The following is a 17784-nucleotide window of genomic DNA, read 5'->3' as shown; positions in this document are numbered from 1 at the left end:
ATTTGTCATGGAGTGGCGGCATTCTAACCAAAGTCAGCGCTCCCTCACGGAGCTTCATAGTGTAGTTCGCCACACCAAATACATCAGCCAGTGGAGGCTCATCAGAGGAGGAAGGGGAGGACCATCCTCCTCAGTAAATTTCATAAAAATAAAAATGGTGAAATATTAAAAAAGTTATCCTTTTTAGATAGAACTATACTGAATATATTCACGTCACCAAATAATTGATTAAAACAATCTGTTTCGCAATGAAGGTCTACAGTAGCCTCAACAGCACTCTCTGGGGTAGCACCATGATATAGCTTGAGGACAGCTAGTTTCCGTCCTCTGGGTACATTGACTACAAAATCTAGGAGGCTCATGGTTCTCACCCACTTCCATAGACTTACACAGTAATTATGACAACTGCCGGAGGACGTCCTCCAACCTATCAGAGCTCTTGCAGCATGAACTGACATGTTGTCCACCCAATCAAAGGATCAAATAATGAATCTAGTACTGAAAGCACAAGCTACAGCTAGCTAGCATTGCAGTGCATAACATGTGGTTGACTCAAAGAGAAAGATTGACAATAGTAGAACAGTTTTGAATGAAAGAATTTCTTCAAAAATGAAGGAGAAGCGAGAGCGAGAGAGAGCTCTATTTTGTGTGTTTTCACTTTCAATTTCACTTACTTAGCTAATGAATGCAGCTAGCAAGTTTAGCCTACTCAAACACCCAGCTCAAACAGAGAAGGATGCTATGTTAGCTAGCTGGCTATGGCTACCCAACACTGGAACTCTTCCAAGTCATGGTAAGCTTTTGAGTTTATTAATTTGCCACCAGGGCCTGCCGGTGAACTGCTAAACTGCATTCTGTACACTGTACTACATGATTGTAGTGGGTTTACGAACCCGTTAGTTCTAGTATGTTGACTATGATGTTAGCTAATATGCTGACAATGATGTAGGCTGTGTGTAGCAGTTAGTGGTTATGGTATGAAGGTTTGGAAAGGTTTGTTCGCCTGGTCACAGACAGCTTTTGTGTTGCGCACTGAAGTCCACAAGCGAAGGGAAAAGGTGAGATGAGGAGAGTGCGTAGATGCGAGAAGGAATTATATAAAGATCAAAGTGACGATGCTGTTTGGATGTGGTATGAAGGTTTGGCTTGGAAAGGTTTCTATGAAAGTGAACTGCGTTTGCGGATGATCAGGGGTGTATTCATTCTGCCAAAGTCTTTTGAAAAACATTTCTTGAATGGAAGTAAACGGAACAAAAACGGGGAAAACATAACTGAATTTGTCCAATAGAAACCTTTGTTTGCAACTTCCGACTAATGATTACACACCCTAGATCAGCTAGATGCATTATCCAGTATGCTGTAGCTAATAGAAATAAGTACATGCTCATAAAAATACAAACATCGTCCTCCCTCATCTTAAACGGCACCAACCGCCACCGAACATCAGCCTTCTGGTAAATAAATCGACTGAGATAACTTTCCACTTTGATTTCCTGGGCCTTGAATGATAGCCACACAAGTTTCCAAGCCTGTGAGTACATCCACAGAGAACAATACCCAGTGCTTAGTGCAGGGTTTCCTAAACTCGGTCCTCAGGACACAGCTGATTCAAATAATCAACTAATCATCAAGCTATGATAATTTGAATCAGCTGTGTAGTGTTAGGGCAAAAACCAAAACGTGCACCCCTTGAGGTCCCGAGAACCGAGTTTGGGAAACGCTGGCTTAGTGCAAGTAAAATTGAAATAATTCCCACTTTTAAACAGCGACCATGCTTTTAAAGACTCCTTCCTAGTGCTTGTTCCTTTTTGTAAGTATGATAGAAACAGCGTTTAAATAACTTTAAGTTGCACGTAGAAATCAGTTGCTTTTCTATGAATGGCTCTGTAAATGTCTTTGTGGTTCAGTCAGTGGTTCTGAAGCACAGTGAAAAAGGACTTTGTCTAGCTTTGAGAGAAACCGTTGCATTTCAAACAAGATGTCTTGGTTTTTGTCTATGTAACTCGATTTTACCGTAACGTAATAACAGAGCATGAGGTTAGACCAATTCAATTAGATGTTTATTTTAATATTTTTATTACCTAAATATAATAATACTATTTCAATGGAGTGTCACCACCTACTATCTCTGGATCTTTTGTGTGCTGTATGTGTTCATGCAGCATCAATTTGTGCTGTGTGTGTTCATGCAGCATCAGTGTGTGTTCATGCAGCATCAGTGTGTGCTGTGTGTGTTCATGCAGCATCAGTGTGTGCTGTGTGTGTTCATGCAGCATCAGTGTGTGCTGTGTGTGTTCATGCAGCATCAGTGTGTGTTCATGCAGCATCAGTGTGTGCTGTGTGTGTTCATGCAGCATCAGTGTGTGCTGTGTGTGTTCATGCAGCATCAGTGTATGCTGTTTTTTGGTTGCTCCTTTGTTTCACCACAACATAAGCATCAGGTCTGCCTCCCTTGTCACCCAAGATCCTTCCCTTGAAATGTGGAGGGCGAAATGAAAGAAAAATATGCTTTTTCTCTGAGCATTTGCAATTCGTATGAGGCATTAATAGACTCTAGGGAGGCGCGCTGTAAACCCACTGAATTTCAAATGCTCCATTTAGGTCTGTAACCATTTCCTGTGAGCGTTGACAAAGGCTTTGATGGCCCTGGCCTGCAGCCCTTGTCAGTGAGACAGACACACCCATATCCCCTTTAACCCCTCCCTCCCCACTAACCACACCCACCCAGCAGTCTGTCTGTCAACCTTCACGTCAGGCTCATTTACATTTATGGAAATTATAAATTATAGATACATTCTATCGAACCTGTATTGCAGTATTTACAATACGCAGTATGGTCAAATAGAATGACAGAATAGTTAGGGTACTCTAAAAACCTTTGGCTATCAATCAAATCAATAAAAAAATTACCCAGTATTTAAAGGGGAAATCAGCAGTTGAAACAACAAGAAAGCTAATTCCTCACCACTGTTTCGGTAAAAAGCTGAGGGATGGTGCTGGAGAAATGTAACCACTCCCAAATTCATAGACAGAGCTATAGATGAAAGGACTGACCATCCATGATATCAACATTATAGTTTTTACCATGTTTTGAGGCTGTACAGTGTTTTTTTTATATACATATAATTCATCTATAAGTCCACAAATGTATGTAGCAACTGCAAATTGCCCATTTAAGCATAGTGTGACATAGTATTGCATTCCTCCAGCACTACTGTTACTTCACTAGGGTTAGAAAGAGACTCCAGCCCCTATCTCATGCCTCAGTGCTCTGTGTCTCACCTCTCCCACTCACTCTTAATCCACAGTACATTAAAAACAGCTTTTGTCTCGCTTGAAAAGAAAGGAGCTGTTCAGCTCCTCCTCCTCTCCTCGTCTTTTCTCTCTGTCTCCCTTCCCTCTCTGCTCTTGGGAACGTAGATGTTTGGTTTATAGTCTGTATAATATAGGTGTCTATTCCCCTTTCACGTGTTTCCTTGCCCCTTTCACGCGTTCTCTTGCCCCTTTCAGCCCTTACCCTCGACCCCTGGACACACACAATGGGAGAGGGGCACACACAAACACACAGACTCATGTGGTTCTCTCAGGGATTTATGAGTGTTCACAGAGGAAATGGGGGGGGGGGGGGGGTTGCTCTCTGTCAACCCCAAAGAGAATAATGCAGTGGAAAAGAGAACAATGCAATGGAATAGAGATGGAATAGAGAGATGGAATCACGGAAATAATGACAGACTGACTCATCTCCGCTGTCATTTCTCTTATCTGCTACAGAATTACACTAAAACCCGTCCAACCGTACAATTTCAGGGCGGATACTCTAACTGGACTGTTTTAAGATAAGGGCTTCACATTTGGCACAGAAGTAGATGCATGTACCCTGAACAGATTTAGATATGGAGCCACCATTCTCTCTCTCTCTCTCTCTCTCTCTCTCTCTCTCGCAATTCAACTAAATTCAAAGGGGCTTTATTGGCATGGGAAACATATGTTTATATGACCAAAACAAGTGAAAATAAATAAATAAACAAAAGTGAATCATAAATGAACAGTAAACATTACACTCACAAACTCTTTCTCTCGGTCTGCTGCAGATCTGTCTGAGTCTGGTGCGTCTGCTCCACTACCTGGCCCACTCCCCTCTGGGCTCTGTCACCCTGCTGGACTTCAGGCCTCGCCAGTTTGTCCTGGTGGCGGGGGAGCTCAAAGTCACAGACCTGGATGACGCCAGCACAGAGGAGGCCCCCTGCTCGCCCTCCGACTGCGTCATGGAGTTTCCCGCCCGCAACTTCACCCTCCCCTGCAGCAGAGGGCGCTGCTTGGGCATCAACGAGAAGCGCAACCTCTACAACGCCTACAGGTGAGGAGGAGCAAGACCTCTGCCATGTTAAAGGATAATCTCGTTATTTGAGGTGGAGGCTGGTGGGGAGAGAGAAATCGGAGGGTGGGTTGGGTTAATTGCATTGCTGCCATGACAATGAGCTCTTCCTCCGATTTAAAGGGACATCAGCATCCACTGAATTAGTTACATCATAGTATGATTAGGTGGTTCTGTTGAAATCAATCAAATTCAATGAAATGTATTTTATAAAGCACTTTTTATGTCAGCAATTGCTAAAAAAAAGAGTTATACAGATATGCCCATCCTAAAACCCCAAAAGAGCAAGCAATGCAGATGCAGAAGCAGTGGCTAGGAAAAAACCTTAGTAATGCAAGAACCTAGAAAGTAATCTAGAGAGGAACCAGGCTCCGATGGGTGGCCAGTCCTCTTCTGGCTGTGCCAGGTGACGGTTATAAGAGTCCATGGCCATTAAGGCCAGATTGTTCTTCAAGACGTTTAGATGACCAGTGGGGTCAAATAATAACCAGAGTGGTTATAGAGGATGCAACAGTCCAACACCTCAGGAGTAAATGTCAGTAGGCTTTTCATAGCCAAGCATTGAGAGAGAGAGAGACACAAAGTAGCACGTTTTGTGAAATGGGTCAGGGTTCCATAGCCGGAGGCATAACTGGATCGGCAGCACGACCAGATGGATTGGTACAGGGACAGCCAGGAGTCGTCAGGCCAGGAGTCCGGCGGCATGGTCCTAGGGCTCAGGTCCTTCCGGGAGGTATTTGGTATTTTATTAGGATCCCCATTAGCTGTTGCAAAAGCAGCAGCTACTGTTTCTGGGGTCCACACAAAACATGAAGCATGACATAATATAGGACATTAATAGACAAGAACAGATCAAGGACAGAACTACACCAATATTATTATATATATTTTTTTTTACAAAAGGCAGATGTAGCCTACATCAGTACATACACACAAACTATCTAGGTCAAATAGGGGAGAGGCGTTGTGCCGTGAGGTGTTGCTTTATCTGTTTTTTTAAACCAGGTTTGCTGTTCATTTGAGCAACATGAGATGGAACGGAGTTCCATGCAATAATGGCTCTATATAATACTGTACACTTTCTTGAAATTGTTCTGATTTGGGGACTGTGAAAAGACCCCTGGTGGCATGTCTGGTGGGGTAAGTGTGTGTGTCAGAGCTGTGTGTAAGTTGACTATGCAAACAATTTGGGATTTTCAACACATGAATGTTTCTTATAAAAAGAAGTGATGCAGTCAGTCTCTCCTGAACTCTTAGCCAAGAGAGACTGGCATGCATAGTATTTATATCAGCACTCTGATTACAATGAAGAGTAAGACGTGGTGCTCTGTTCTGGGCCAGCTGCAGCTTAACTAGATCTTTCCTTGCAGCATTCCACCACACGACTGGACAATAATCAACATAAGACAAAACTAGAGCCTGCAGGAGGGGAGGCATAGAGAGAAAGAGATAGAGGAGAATTAGAGGGAGCATGCCTAAGATCAGGACATGCCCCAGACAGGACATGAGAATTTGAGATCACACAGTATACCAATAACCCGCCCAGGGTCTGCGGTTGAAAATTAGCCGGCTGGCTAAAACCGGCACTTTTACTGAAACGTTGATTAATGTGCATTGTCCCTGTAAAAATAAACTCAAACTCAGATAGGACAGACTGTCCCTAGCCCCCCGATACATAAACTATTGCAGCATAGATACTGGGGACTGAGACTGGAGATCAGGGGACACTGTTGCCCCGTCCAAAGTTACCCCCGGAAGGGAGTAAGGATATAACCCCACCCACTTTTCCAAAGCATAGCCCCCACACCAACAAAGGGATATCAACAGACCTAACTGAGACAAGGCTGAGTATAGCACACGAAGATCTCCCCGACCGCATGAGCCCGAGGGGGCGCAAAACCGGACAGGAATATCACATCAGTGACTCAAGTAGAGTGTAGCGAAAAAAGGCTGGCATGACATGATGCGCCTTTGAGGGACAAGTTAGCCCTCCATCCAGCTGCTTGCTTCGAAAGGAGGCCTGTGCTGGGATGTAGCCAGAAATCTTTAATGTGTGGGCTTGCAGAAATTTGGCTGGGCCATGTAGATATGTAGCAAGGGCTTGAATTCAGCCCTAGTCGTAACGGGGCAGTGCAGTCATGATAATCCCCTTTTAGTGAAAAAAAAGCCTGTTCAGGTGGGATGGCATTTTTGGCCCACAGCATGACATCACAATCTGATCTGATTATTCTGACCAATGACCAGTCCTCTTTTATTTGCATATGTATCCTTCTACTTTGAAGGGGTAAGAGGGGTAGGATCTAGAGCAGGGGTAGGCAACTAGATTCAGCCATGGGACGATTTTTTAAGAGTGGATGGTACACTGCCAATTGACCACAACTAAGCCCCAAAAGAGATTCTATTTGAAAATGTCAATTATTTCATACCTTGAATATTTTTTTAATTTATGAAAACATTTGCAGGATGAAATCTCTTGAGATGCACCATCTCGTTTTCAAGTGTCTAAATGAAAAAAAAACTAAAGCTATACTTAGTAACAATAATATTATGCCAACTACTGTCTAATAATTATAATAACAATTAAATAGTAATAGTAATTTCAAAAATGACATTCATTTTAACGGCATAAATACGTTTTGTACAACTACTAATAAAAACTACCGTTACAACTACTAATACAACTAATAAAGCGAATTAGCTATAATACAGTTGAAGTCGGAAGTTTACATACACTTAGGTTGGAGTCATTAAAATTCATTTTTCAACCACTCCACAAATTTCTTGTTAACAAACTATAGTTTTGGCAAGTCGGTTAGGACATCTACTTTGTGCATGACACAGATAATTTTTCCAACAATTGTTAACAGACAAATTATTTCACATATAATGCACTGTATAACAATTCCAGTGGGTCAGAAGTTTAAATACACTAAGTTGACTGTGCCTTTAAACAGCTTGGACATTTCCTGAAAATTATGTCATGACTTTAGAAGCTTCTGATTGGTTAATTGACATCATTTGAGTCATTTGGAGGTGTGTATGTGGATGTATTTCAAGGCCTACCTTCAAACTCAGTGCCTCTTTGCTTGACATCATGGGAAAATCAAAAGAAATCATCCAAGACCTCCGAAAAATAATTGTAGACCTCCACAAGTCTGGTTCATCCTTGGGAGCAATTTCCAAACGCCTAAAGGTACCACGTTCACCTGTACAAACAATAGTATGCACGTATAAACACCATGGGACCACGCAGCCATCATACCGCTCAGGAAGGAGACGCGTTCTGTCTCCTAGAGATGAACGTACTTTGGTGCGAAAAGTGCAAATCAATCCCAGAACAACAGCAAAGGACCTTGTGAAGATGCTGGAGGAAACAGGTACAAAAGTATCTATATGCACAGTAAAACGAGTCCTATATCGACATAACCTGAAAGGCCACTCAGCAAGGAAGAAGCCACTGCTCCAAAACCGCAATAAAAACGCCAGACTACAGTTTGCAACTGCACATGGGGACAAAAATTGTACTTTTTGGAGAAATGTCCTCTGGTCTGATGAAACAAAAATAGAACTGTTTGGCCATAATGATCATCGTTATGTTTGGAGAAAAAAGGGGGAGGCTTGTAAGCCGAAGAACACCATCCCAACCGTGAAGGACGGGGGTGGCAGCATCATGTTGTGGGGGTGCTTTGCTGCAGGAGGGACTGGTGCACTTCACAAAATAGATGGCATCATGAGGAGGGAAAATTATGTGGATATATTGAAGCGACATCTCAAGACATCAGTCAGGAAGTTTAAGCTTAGTCACAAATGGGTCTTCCAAATGGACAATGACCCCAAGCATACTTCCAAAGTCGTGGCAAAATGGCTAAAGGATAACAAAGTCAATGTATTGGAGTGGCCATCACAAGGCCCTGACCTCAATCCTATAGAAAATTTGTGGGCAGAACTGAAAAAGCGTGTGCGAGCAAGGAGGCCTACAAACCTGACTCATTTACACCAGCTCTGTCAGGAGGAATGGGCCAAAATTCACCCAACTTATTGTGTGAAGCTTGTGGAAGGCTACCCAAAACGTTTGACCCAAATTAAACAATTTAAAGGCAATGTTACCAAATACTAATTGAGTGTATGTAAACTTCTAACCCACTGGGAATGCGATGAAAGAAATCAAATCTGAAATAAATCATTCTCTCTACTATCATTCTGACATTTCACATTCTTAAAATAAAGTGGTGATCCTAACTGACCTAAGACAGGGAATTCTTACTAGGATTAAATGTCAGGAATTTTGAAAACTGAGTTGAAATGCATTTGGCTAAGGTATATGTAAACTTCCGACTTCAACTGTATATACATATATACAGTGCATTCGGGAAAGTATTCTGACACCTTGACTTATTGTAAAGTGAGGATTTTTTCTATCCAATCTACTTACAATACCCCATAATGACGAACCGAAAACAGGTTTTTAGAAATGTTTGCACATTTATTGAAATTAAAAAACAGAAATAACTTATTTACGTAGGTATTTTGACCCTTTGCTACGAGACTCGAAATTGAGCTCAGGTGCATCGTGTTTCCATTGATCATCCTTGAGATGTTCCATGGAATCAGTACATCAAATCTTTTCCCAACTATTTAGCAATCTATATTGCACAACTGTACATGTTTTGGACCTTAAATGAAATTGGTATACCTTTTTATTCATCACAGTTTTCTTTAACCAATTTTGGTCTTTAATGCAGGGCCGACAGACAAGTTCCTTACTTGCTCCCCCTTCCACTTGCCTTTGCAGTAATGGTGCAATTAGTTTATTCTTTGCTGTGTACCATACAGCATGATATAGGACTTTGTTTGATTTAAAACCAAATTACTTGCTAGAGACCATTTTTATAAAGTGTTAAAATCTACTTGGAGAGTTGCTTGTGTCTGCAAAATATTTGAACCTGATGTTTAGAGCATTTTATCATCAGCGTACAAGTGAACATCTGTATTCTGACAAATTGGAGGCAATTCATTTATGAATATAGAGAAAAGAAGGGGAGCCAATACTGAACTTCTGAGTCCAAGAAGATGCGATTTGTGTCCTTGTATGAAACACATTTTCTCTATTGCTATATGCATGGTATCAGTTTGGTGATCTATTAGAGAAACCGAATGTTTTGAAGTTTTCTGAGTAAAATAGAATGATCAACTAAGTCAAATGCTTTTGATAAATCAATAAAGATGGTAAAATATTTGGCAAAATTAGAGTATACCCACTACACCACTGCATAGGGCTGATGGAAAGACAGCAGTTGCTCAGCATGATGTTAAAGGATAAGCAGTTTATAAACTTAGACATAATAAGCCAGTAGGTCCCAATCATAAGAATACAAAAACACAACCATTAGAGTATACTTCCCATTGCAAAAAAACATTTCACAAAGTAACCAGTGACCTAAAGTTGAACTCTGGCTGCCCCTTTTTTAAAATGTTGGCCACTAGATGGCAGCAGTATATGTGCAACGTTTTAGACTGATCCAATGAACCATTGCATGTCTGTTCAACATTTTGTATCAAGACTGCCCAAATGTGCCTAATTTGTTAATTAATAACTTTTCATGTTCAAAACTGTGCACTCTCCTCAAACAATAGCATGGTATTCTTTCACTAATAGCTACTGTAAATTGGACAGTGCAATTAGAAAATGGTCAGAGTGAGGTGTTTTCTCATTTGTGTCTGGAAGTAAGTAACTAGCTAGCCAACTTTAGCCAGTTAGCTTGGATGAGAGTGAGGTGTTCTTTCATTTGTGCTGGAAGTAGCTAGCTAGCCAACTTTAGCCAGTTAGCTTGGATGCTTGGTTGGGACAAGCATACATTGGCAGCAAGCTGCAGAAGTCAAGGAGGATACAATTCCTTGTCGTTTATCAGTGCAATTTTGATGGCCAACTACCTGTGCAATTTTGATGGCCAACTTCCCATGGTAGCTAGCTAGACCATGGGAAAACTACTGCTGCTATTCCACAGTGACCTGTTGGCCTTCAAGAAGGCAGAGTTGCCATAAGTTTGGTAATAATGGTCTCACCCATAAGTCAAAATGTGATTAGTGGATTCTACTGTCACTCCCAAATTTTGCCCTAATACAGTTGAATAACAGATGCCTTTATCTAGCTTCTGATGGCCTAGCCAATGGCTGACATAGTTAGCTAGATGTATCTCCTCAGAAACCAGTAAAGAAAAATCCTGATTGGATATTTTTTTCTATTCAATGTTAACCCTTTCCAACAAAAACTGAAGAGATTAAATCAGATCATTGAAAATAATAATAATATTATTATTATTAATATAATAAATATTTTAGAAATTCTTAGCATTTCTCTGAAGGTGTAGAAGGCCCTTTGGTCCCCACTTTGTTTGGGTTACTAATCATTTGTAATTCCCTCAGCATGCATTTTTTTTCACTATTCTGGATGTCTAAAGAATCCATATGTTGTTCTGAAATTTGAACACAGAAATACTGGACATTTTGAACTTTTATTACGGTGGTGATTTGGCAAAATTACAATCATAGTCTTGAATTGTACTCGCATTTTTCTGGTCTTGACTCGGTCTCGGAACCCTTGTCCCCCTCCCGGTCTCGGTTTTTGATTCGGTTTTGCCCTCCCCGGTCTTGGTCTTGACTCAGACAAGATTTTCTCCGGTCTTAGTCTTGAATTGGTCTTGACTCACTGGAGTCACAAGCTTCATGTAGTTATTGCATGCTATGAATATGGGACCAAATACTTACATTTTTACTACTTTAATACACAAGTGAATTTGTCCCAATACTTTTGCTCTGCTAAAATGGGGGGGGGGGGGGAGAGAGACTATGTAGAAAAAGTATTGTAACTTCACTCAAATGAAAGCTGACAATCTGCACTTTAACTTCATAGTCATTGTTTGATTTCAAATCCAAAGTTTTGAAGTATAGAGCCAAAAGAAGAACAAATGCTTTACTGTCCCAATAATTACTGAGGGCACTGTATGTCTCTTTTTTTTATTTGTGGGAATACTTGGTAAACAGATTTAAATGAAATACATTTTTAGCTGAATTCCAGGTGATTTTAGTATTTATTTACAAAAACTTTAGAGGGCCCCAAAAAACAAATTTGCAAAACAACTTGCAGCCGGTTTTGGCCTGTTGCCGACCCCTGCTCTAGAGTCTAGATGATCCTATCTGCCAATCAGGGCTGTGTCTTTAAATATATTTACATTTGTATCAACACTTTCTCACGATTAGACCGCGCATTTCAATGGCAAAAGGAGGCTCAGGGAAATAAATGATAACCTTTTACTGCAGTGGGCTAAACCAGGGTCACAGTGTGTTACTTGGTAGTCTTAAAGAAATCTACTTTGAAACAAAAGTATACACCTCACACACATGGTTATGGGCTTTAAAAAATAAGACACCTGTACCATGTCAGATATAGAGTTGAAATGTATTCAAATTTGAGATTGCATCCCAATATTACACTATATCACAGAAGACTGAAATATAATAAAACCGTTTGACATAGAAACACTGACTTTTTTTATGTTTATGAATTATGAAATTATGAAAGATATTAATATCATTCCACCCATGCCACTAGGTCATTTGACTGAAAGAAAGGGCTATAAGTATATTTGGAGTTACAGTATTTTAATGAAATAAACACACACAGTGATTTATTAGACATACAGTGATGATTAATACATTTAATTAAAACGACTGCATGGGAGCTTTAACATGGAGCCAGTGGCTAGCACTGGAATAATATAAAAAATATAAAACATGTGGGTTATAGTCAAAATACTAGCAGACATATTTTGCACTAGCTGAAGTTTATTTTGTGCCTTATCCAGGTAGCCAGAGAGTAAGGCATTGCAGTAGTCTAATCTTAAAGCGACAAAAGAATGGATTAGCTTTTCTGAATAATGTTTTGACAAAAAGTTTCTGCGTTTTGCAATGCTACGAAGATGGAAAAAGCTGCTCTTAAATTATTTTTGATATGTTCATCAAAAGATAGATCAAGGTCCAGAGTAAGACCTTTACCGATTTATTTGAGACGACTGCACAACCTTGGAGATTCATTGTCAGATCCGACAACAGATCTCTTTATTTCTTGGAACCTAAAACTAGCATCTCTGTTTTGTCCGAGTTTAAAAGTAGAACATTATCCGCCATCCACTTCCTTATGTCTGAAACACAGGGTTCCAGGGTAGGCAATTTTGAGGCTTCACCGTGTTTCAACAAAATGTACCACTGTATATCACCCCCATGGCAGTGAAAGTTGACATTGTGTTTCCAAATTACATCATAAGAGGTAGCATATATAGAACATTAGTGGTCCTAGAATGGAACCTTGAAGAACCCCGAAACTTACCTTTGATTTGTCGGAGGACAAACTATACACAAAAACAAACCAATATACCGATAAGATCTAAACCAGGCTAGAACTGAAGTCAAATAATACAGCTATTGTGTTAACTCCTGTGTTGATTTTAATTTCCAGGTTCTTCTTTACATACTTGCTGCCTCACAGTGCCCCACCCACTCTAAGACCCCTACTGGACAAGATAGTCAACTCCACAGGTGAGTGCCCACTGGGGACAGACGTCACGTCAACGTCACATTTTTTATATAAACTAAAGTTCAAAAGTTTGGGGTCACTTAGAAATGTCCTTGTTTTTTTTAAAGAAAAGCTATTTTTTTTGTCCTTTTAAAATAACATCAAATTGATCAGAAATACAGTGTAGACATTGTTAATGTTGTGAATAACTATTGTAGCTGGAAACAGCTGATTTTTAATTGAATATCTACATAGGCGTACAGAGGCCCATTATCAGCAGCCATCACTCCTGTGTTCCAATGGCACGTTGTGCTAGCTAATCCAAGTTTATCATTTTAAAAGGCTAATTGATCATTAGATAATCATTTTGCAATTATGTTAGCACAGCTGAAAATGGTTGTGCTGATTTAAAGACGCAATAAAACTGACCTTCATTAGACTAGTTGAGTATCTGGAGCATCAGCATTGGTGGGTTCGATTACAGGCTCAAAATGGCTAGAAACAAATAATTGTCTTCTGAAACTAATCAGTTTATTCTTGTTCTGAGAAATGAAGGCTATTCCATGCGAGAAATTGCCAAGAAACTGAAAATCTCGTACAACGCTGTGTACCACTCCCTTCACAGAACAGCGCAAACTGGCTCTAACAAGAATAGAAAGAGGAGTGGGAGGCCCCGGTGCACAACTGAGCAAGAGGACAAGTACATTAGAGTGTCTAGTTTGAGAAAAAGACACCTCACAAGTCCTCAACTGGCAGCTTCATTAAATAGTACCCGCAAAACACCAGTCTCAGTGTCAACAGTGAAGAGGCGACTCCGGGATGCTGGCCTTCTAGGCAGAGTTGCAAAGAAAAAAACATATCTCAGACAGGCCAATAAAAAGAAGAGATTAAGATGGGCAAAAGAACACAGACACTGGACAGAAGAACTCTGCCTAGAAGGCCAGCATCCCAGAGTCGCCTCTTCACTGTTGACGTTGAGACTGGTGTTTTGCGGGTACAATTTAATGAAGCTGCCATTTGAGGACTTGTGAGGCGTCTGTTTCTCAAACTAGACACTAATGATCAATTAGCCTTTTAAAATGATAAACTTGGATTAGCTAACACAACGTGCCATTGGAACACAGGTGTGATGGTTGCTGATAATGGGCCTCTGTACGCCTATGTAGATGTTCCATTAAAACTCAGCTGTTTCCAGCTACAATAGTCATTTACAACATTAACAATCTCTACACTGTATTTCTGATCAATTTGATGTTATTTTAATGGACAACAAAAATTGCTTTTCTTTAAAAAACAAGGACATTTCTAAGTGACCCCAAACTTTTGAACGGTAGTGTACATTTCGTTAAGTTGTCAACTAACTTGAATTAGAAGTGAATCAGCAAAACTTTCAACCATGTCACTGGATTTAGGGTAAAGTTGGGTGAAAAGAGACAAGAAATCATGAAATGTCTGTATGGTGATGACTTTTTGCAAATCCAATCAGTTTTCCACATTGATTCAATGTCATAACATTTTGTTGTTGTTGAAATTATGTTGAAACAATGTTGATTCAACCAGGTTGTGCCCAGTGGGTGTGGGTGCTCTCTCACTGCTTCTCACCAGTTACTGTTTTGCTAAGATATGAAGCTACCAGCTACCACTATACATAGACTGGCTCAGTGCTATCCATGTTATATGCCTGAGATGGATCTCTCTCTCTCTCTCTCTCTCTCTCTCTCTCTCTCTCTCTCTCTCTCTCTCTCTCTCTCTCTCTCTCTCCTCTCTCTCTCATCTCTCCATTCTTCCACTTTGCTCTCTCTTTCCTTTTCCTCACTCCTCTCCCTCCTATCGGGCTTCTCATCAGAGTGCCGGTATGTCAGCCGGGTGTTTGAGATCTGTTTTACTGGGACACAACAGGCCGTGAAGATGCAAGCCGCGTGGGCGGGCTGTGTGTGTGTCAGTGTATGTGCATCTGTGCACATCTGTGTGTGTTTGTGCGTGTGTGTACAAACTGGGGGATGGGTCAGGTGATCCTATCTCTCCTAGTCAGACAGAGAGCTTAACGACCTCCGATCAGTGTCTACTATAAGGGAAGCAAACACAGACACTGCCTCATGTCCCTTGATCCATGTTCAAAGACTGAGCTGGGCCTCTTTTGTCTGTGCTATTGTACGCCATTTTTGTTCCTCACAGATTTGGTTGAATGGTATGCTTTAATGTCGCTATAATAATAAGTCATAACCTTTGTTCTGTGGAATTTAGTTTGACGTGTAGAGTTTAAACTGTGTTGCACTATCTGAATGTTACTTCCTGTGTTGGTTTCAGGAGAGCTGATATGGGGGATAGATGAGACGCTGCTTCAGTTGGAGAAAGTGTTGCACCTGTACAGAAATGGATTTTACCTGCAGAACAGCACACAGACACACATAACAGGTAAATATGCACACACGCACACACACACAGGTTCAGGTTAGATTAGATTAAGGGTTAGGGTAGGGGTTAGGGAAAATTGGATTTTGAATGGAAATCAAATGTTTGGTCCCCACAAGGATAGTTAAAGAAATGTGTGTGTGTGTGTGTGTGTGTGTGTGTGTGTGTGCCCAGGGGATTGAGGTGGGGAGAGAGAGAGAGCTATGATCAGATATACTCCAGACAAATAATAGTAATGAGATTAAAAATATGAAAATGTATATAACGGGAGGGAACTCGATGGGAGAGACTGACAGGTCTTCTAATTGCAGGGTGCATTGGGAGGAGAGAGGTGCGTGTGAGCTCTCTCTCTCACGCTCAGTCCGTCTCCTTCTCATCTTTGCTCGACAGCTTTCCTTCTCTATCCTTTCACCTTTTTCCATTCCATTCTGGAGGATTCTGTTTTCACTGTCTTACATTCATTTGGTGCCCCTTGCTCGTCGTCTTTTACTTTCACATGTTCTTTCTCTCTCCCTTCCTGGCCTCCCTCGGTGTCTCCTCGCCTCGCTCCATTGGCAGTGTAAAGTAAACCCAGACAGTTGTTGACCGACGAGTGCTCACAGCCCAAGGGCCGAACACAGTGTCTGCTTAACCTTTACAAAGACACTGCTGCTCCAGTAGGCCTCTCACTCGCCCGTCTCCAACCTGAGCTCCTCTCTCACTGACACAGAACAGCACGATCACACAGGAACACTGGTAGGGTCATTCTCAGTGGCTAGTGTTCGCCCATGCAGGGCTTCCTTGTGGAATGTGGCCTTGCGTCATGTGCTTTTTTTCCGCGATTACACTCCTGTGCATGCTTCCCTTCAGCCCCCCTCCTCCTCCCCTGCTCTCCTTGTTTTCTCTCCCCATCATGCCATTTCTAGGAGCTTTTAAGTCCTGCATTTAGAGAAAGCGAGCGCTCCATAAAGCATTAATTACAGCCATAAAGCGTCTAATAGCAGTAGTTATTTACTACCCGGAGCACTGCTGTCTGTTGCCACGCATGCAGGGGGGCCGGCGCGTGGGTGTGTGAGTGCATACATGCGTGTGTGTGTACTTCCACATAGTAAATCTTGAAGAGGTCATACACAGAGACATTCTGTCCTGCTCCCCTCCTGTCATCTTTCTTCCTCTACAAGCAGGTGTGTAAACCCTCCCTGTAAATCACCAGGACTACTCCTGGCCCAGCCAGGCATGACACTTATATATATATATATATATATATATATTTATATTTATATTTATATTTATATTAGTATAGAGAGAGAGGGTGGAAGGATAGAGACTGAGGGGGGGAGAGAGACAGTGACAGAGAAAGAGAGAGAGCAGTGTTGTGATGTCTATTCCTTATTCCAACACCAAAAAGAGTAGTCTGGAAATGTTAAAAGTACTAGATTCCAAGACGACAAAAGAGAATAAGTAACAGAGAAAGAGGAAAAAGGACTCAATGATTCACGGGCTGGGAGGCTTTTAAAGGGGGGTGGGGACTTGCTTTGAAGCTGCCCTCCGCTTCTCATCTGGCCCATTGTCACAGTCCTGTGAAGCTTAGTTAAACCCACAGACCATAGGACAACTGGATTCTGATTGTGTAGGATAAGTACAGATGCTTACACTGCTTGATGTACATGGTATATGTGTCTGTCTCAGTTAAAAACACAACCTACGGGCTACTGAAACATCTTTTTCTTTGCTAAATCATGGGTCACATACTAACCAGTACTCACATATGTGACTCACCACCTGGATTCGGTCTTATGTAGCAAAATGTGAAATGGTGTTTTTTTTTTACATTGGATAAATGTAGAGACTCAGAGCTACAGAATGGTATATCATACACTGCATTTGAGGAACAATGGGAAAGTAATTCTGCTTTGAAAGTTGATCAACTTGTAAACTCACTTTTGAGAAAATTGCCTTTGAATGTTTTGGTATCTCATGAAGAGCTCTTCTTTGTCTACACCCATTCAGCATCGTTCACACCCTCTTAAGCTTTAGCCCCACCCATCTCGTTTCACTCTCGGAGCCCACACGACGCTCTGGCCGATTATTTGTTTACCTCTGGATAACATGAAAACAGCCTAACCAGCTCTGCTGGCAACAATTTCATTACGCTTTTTTGCAGACGTTTACTGACACTGGCATATTCAACGGGTGTTGTACACACGTCACGTAACGTTAGCTAACGAGCCAGCCAGCTAACGTTAGCTAGTTAAACAACCATGAACAAAGTGCCAACACTGCCTAACATTAGGCTCTAACTAGAAAAGCAAACAGCTCTGGGAAATTAATAATAATGTCCGCTAGGGAGCCAGCCAGCTAACGTTAGCTAGCTAGCTTACAGTACACTTTAGCTTAAGACATATAAGGTAAACAATGAACCACAGCAACACTTATTACCAACACAGAC

At 41.2% G+C, this 17784-nt stretch overlaps 1 protein-coding gene across 1 annotated transcript in view; it reads left to right on the top strand.

Annotated features, from left to right (window-relative positions):
* Positions 1 to 17784, top strand: part of LOC106605748 (extracellular tyrosine-protein kinase PKDCC) — a 41472-nt gene that overhangs the window by 11582 nt on the left and 12106 nt on the right. The window contains exons 3-5 of the mRNA XM_014201656.3: positions 4092 to 4357; positions 12888 to 12967; positions 15252 to 15359. Coding sequence (XP_014057131.1) covers positions 4092 to 4357; positions 12888 to 12967; positions 15252 to 15359 — 454 coding nt within the window. The remainder of the gene's footprint in view (positions 1 to 4091; positions 4358 to 12887; positions 12968 to 15251; positions 15360 to 17784) is intronic.

Source organism: Salmo salar, chromosome 01, assembly GCF_965601325.2.
Source record: "Salmo salar chromosome 01, fSalSal1, whole genome shotgun sequence".
NCBI lineage: Eukaryota > Metazoa > Chordata > Actinopteri > Salmoniformes > Salmonidae > Salmo > Salmo salar.
The sequence above is the reverse complement of the archived record's forward strand: the minus strand, read 5'-3'. Positions and strand labels throughout refer to the sequence as shown.